The sequence below is a fragment of the Cibotium barometz genome, chromosome 15 (assembly GCF_041138505.1).
Source record: "Cibotium barometz isolate CiBa-2024 chromosome 15, ASM4113850v1, whole genome shotgun sequence".
NCBI lineage: Eukaryota > Viridiplantae > Streptophyta > Polypodiopsida > Cyatheales > Cibotiaceae > Cibotium > Cibotium barometz.
In genome coordinates this window covers 15,305,773-15,309,133 of record NC_141060.1, presented here as the reverse complement: position 1 = coordinate 15,309,133, position 3,361 = coordinate 15,305,773, and the positions used below count along the sequence as shown (strand labels likewise).

At 43.7% G+C, this 3,361-nt stretch overlaps 1 protein-coding gene across 1 annotated transcript; it reads right to left on the bottom strand.

Moving 5' to 3' along the window:
- Positions 1 to 282: 282 nt before the first annotated feature.
- On the bottom strand, positions 283 to 2,113 carry LOC147630999 (uncharacterized). The gene is made up of 2 exons (XM_086809330.1): positions 1,937 to 2,113; positions 283 to 1,780 (listed from the first exon to the last, which is right to left on the bottom strand). The coding sequence occupies exons 1-2, from the start codon at positions 2,011 to 2,013 to the stop codon at positions 526 to 528; spliced, it is 1,332 nt and encodes a 443-aa protein (XP_086665456.1). The 5' UTR covers positions 2,014 to 2,113; the 3' UTR covers positions 283 to 525.
- Positions 2,114 to 3,361: the final 1,248 nt, after the last annotated feature.

Below are 3,361 nucleotides of genomic sequence, written 5' to 3'. Positions count from 1 at the left end.
TTAATGTACTAACATAGAAAACACATATTCAACCAATATACATAGTATACAATATATCAACAATCGAATGTCAAATGATTAGGTAGCATCAAAAGGATAACGTGGAAGATAACATAAATTCTTGACTTTTTCCTTAAAGATTATCACACTATTGTATTGATGTAAATTACGTGATTTTCTTTGGAGCTATGTGTAGATATGCAAGGAAGTGAATGAATCTTGTAGGTTTGATCTCACTGCAAACTCAACAAACACATACCAAGCATGGATAATAATAAGAAATTTTGGAGAAAGCGGCCAGAAAATTGAGTTTTGCAAACTTTGATTCCCTATGAAAGGCTTCCACAACATGGGCACACCAGGGGGATGAATTCCCAATGATCTTCTTTGTGATAGATGGGTGGGCGGGTCACACAAGGCTAAGATGCCTTTATTCAACGAAAAGAACCAACTAACTGCTACATTATTTCTCCGTCCATGTTTTGCAAGATCACAAGTGAAAATATTGAGCCCAGTGATCGAGGTTTAGTACCGAGGTTCATGTGGTGTCATGCTGGATCTGCTTAAGTCGGTGAGCAATATCTTGCCAAGGGGGCTTGCAAAGGGGCTGTTTAGAGAGGTCGGATGTGCTCCATAACCATAGTAAGGCTGAGGGCGTTGAGGACCCGAGATAGGCACGTTGATAGGTTGTTGAGGTTTAGGAGGCCTGGGCTCAAGATCATAAGGCTGTTGAGGTTTAGGAGGCCTCGATGGATCATAAGGCTGCCCAAGCTTAGGAGGCCTGGAAGGAAAGGGGGGCTCAAGATCATAAGGCTGCCCAAGCTTAGGAGGCCTGGAAGGAAAGGGGGGCTCAAGATCATAAGGCTGCCCAAGCTTAGGAGGCCTGGAAGGAAAGCGGGGCTCAATATCATAAGGCTGTTGAAGCTTAGGAGGCTTGTAAGGAAAAGGTGGCTCAATATCATAAGGCTGTTGAAGCTTAGGAGGCCTGGAAGGAAAGGGGGGCTCAATATCATAAGGCTGTTGAAGCTTAGGAGGCCTGGAAGGAAAGGGGGGCTCAATATCATAAGGCTGTTGAAGCTTAGGAGGCTTGGAAGGAAAAGAAGGCTCAATATCATAAGGCTGCCCAAGCCTAGGAGGCCTGGAAGGAAAGGGGGGTTCAGTATCATAAGGCTGTTGAAGTTTAGAAGGCTTGGAAGGAAAGGGGGGTTCAATATCATAAGATGGTTGAACTTTAGAAGGCTTGGTAGGAAAAGGGGGTTCAATATCATAAGGTGGTTGAACTTTAGAATGACCAAATCCATCAGATCTTACAATGGGAAAAGTGGGGGGTTGATCCCCCTCATGTGTCAAGACTATCTTGTTCCCAAGAGCAAAGGAGACATTCAACTCACCATGGAAGTCCCCAGAGGCGGTCATCACGGAGTAAGTTCTACGAGATGCTCGATTGGAGAAGCTGGAGGCAGTGACATCAGAAAGAGGGATGCTCACTTCACCCACAAATTTTGGTCCCAAGGTGCTCAGAGTGTAGATCTCCACCTTCATTTTGGCCTCCCCTCTTTGAAGGACGGACTCGGGCACCAAGAAGCCAAACTTCTCGCCCCAATGTGGGTTCACACCACCCTTGGAGTCCACCTGGGTGGTGTATTCCACGAAGGGAGGAAATGTGAGCACAGCATAGGTCTCCATCTTGCTAAGGTAATTCACATCTTTGAGGTTGCTTGCAGAGACAATGGCCATCTCAATTACGCGCTCATCCGCCATGTTGCACGAGCTTGCTAAGCTGCATGAATATATCACACCCAAAGAAATCACATCTCAATAATTAACTCTGCACGGGCACCCATCATTTCTTAAAATCAAGCAATCAAGCATGTAGCTGTGGAGGAGCGCATGCAGTAGAGAGAGAGACAGAGAGAGAGAGATCAGACCACTTCACCTTACACTTCTGAAGCTTCCAATGTTCTCAGCGACGCCTCTGCCTCGCAGCAAATTGCAAGAATGGAGCTCATGCATTTATGCTGGAGGAGGCGCGAGCATCCTTCCGTAACGTATAATAGGCGATCATCATTTTGCACGCAAGTTATATTCTCCCTCGCCTTCAGCTTAGAACGCACGTACTTCTACGCAACCAGCCTTGCTTTACATTTTGCAGCTTTGGGAGTAAAAGAGGCGTGTGTGTTGTGTTAGAGAGAGAGAGATGGAGACTCGTGGGTGCCCCCAATGCATATGCTAGCGTACGTGCGTCTGTGTGAGAGAGAGAGTAGACATGCACATATGATCCTGGCGAGTGCATTTTCCCAATCTTTTTGTTTCCCATAAAATCTAGGCATTTCTCTATTATATTGTCATTGTCCATAAAAATGTATGCTTTTCTCAAAACATTTGTGCATACATTTACACACTTGTGTGTGCACATGTGTACATTATCTGTGAATGTGTGCTCATATATATAAATGTGTGCATGTGTACATATATGTGAATGTGTGTACATGTATTACATGTGTTTATGTGTGTAAGTAATCTAGGCGACTCGCACGCCATTTCGAGGATTTATATTTTCTTAACCTAATGGAGAAACTACAGCATAAGTGGTTTGTAGGGCAGTATCCGTGCAATGCTGTGGCAGAACCTCTCATTGGCTATGATTCTGTTAAAACTGAAAATGGTGCACGTCACTCTATATCATTCGACGCCTCGAAATTTCAGACTTTCATGCCAAGTCTACAGACTCCTTAGTTGTTTTATTCCTAAGGAGAAAATAATAGCTCCCTTGTCAGTAAAGTGAACGTTTGTATCAGGGCATGGCTATGGCCCAGTACCGTCGTCTTATGCGACTCTCGAGGAGATTTTGAATTCTGGAGCCTAGCTGCTCTATGTACATATTGTAACTTTTATATAAATAAAGAAATGTTTTTCGGAGAAAAATTTCCTGTTGTATAAGTGATTGTTTATGGACGATCTGATAAAGAAAAATATGTTATCGGACTTATGTCATAGATCTCCAATAAATCATTGTCTTGTTTAAGAAATTGGTTTCCGAAACTCTTAAGTCTTAGGATCTCGTGGTGGATGATATCAAAATAAAAATTTAATAATATATAAATTTTTTGCTAGAATCATGAGACAAGGAAACCGTGGCCGTCAGCCAGACCCTCTCTTTGAAGATGACGAGCTTGACCTTGATGTTCGCAAGGCTCTTCATAGGACTCAGCCACGACCCTTCAAAGGAGAAGGGGAGAACCTAGGCGAGGCTGTGGAGAAATGGGTGGAAGCCATCATGGAATAATATTTTAAGGTCACAGGTTACAATGAGCAGAGCAAAATGGCTCTTGCCAGGCTGAAAATAGTGAAAACAGCCAGG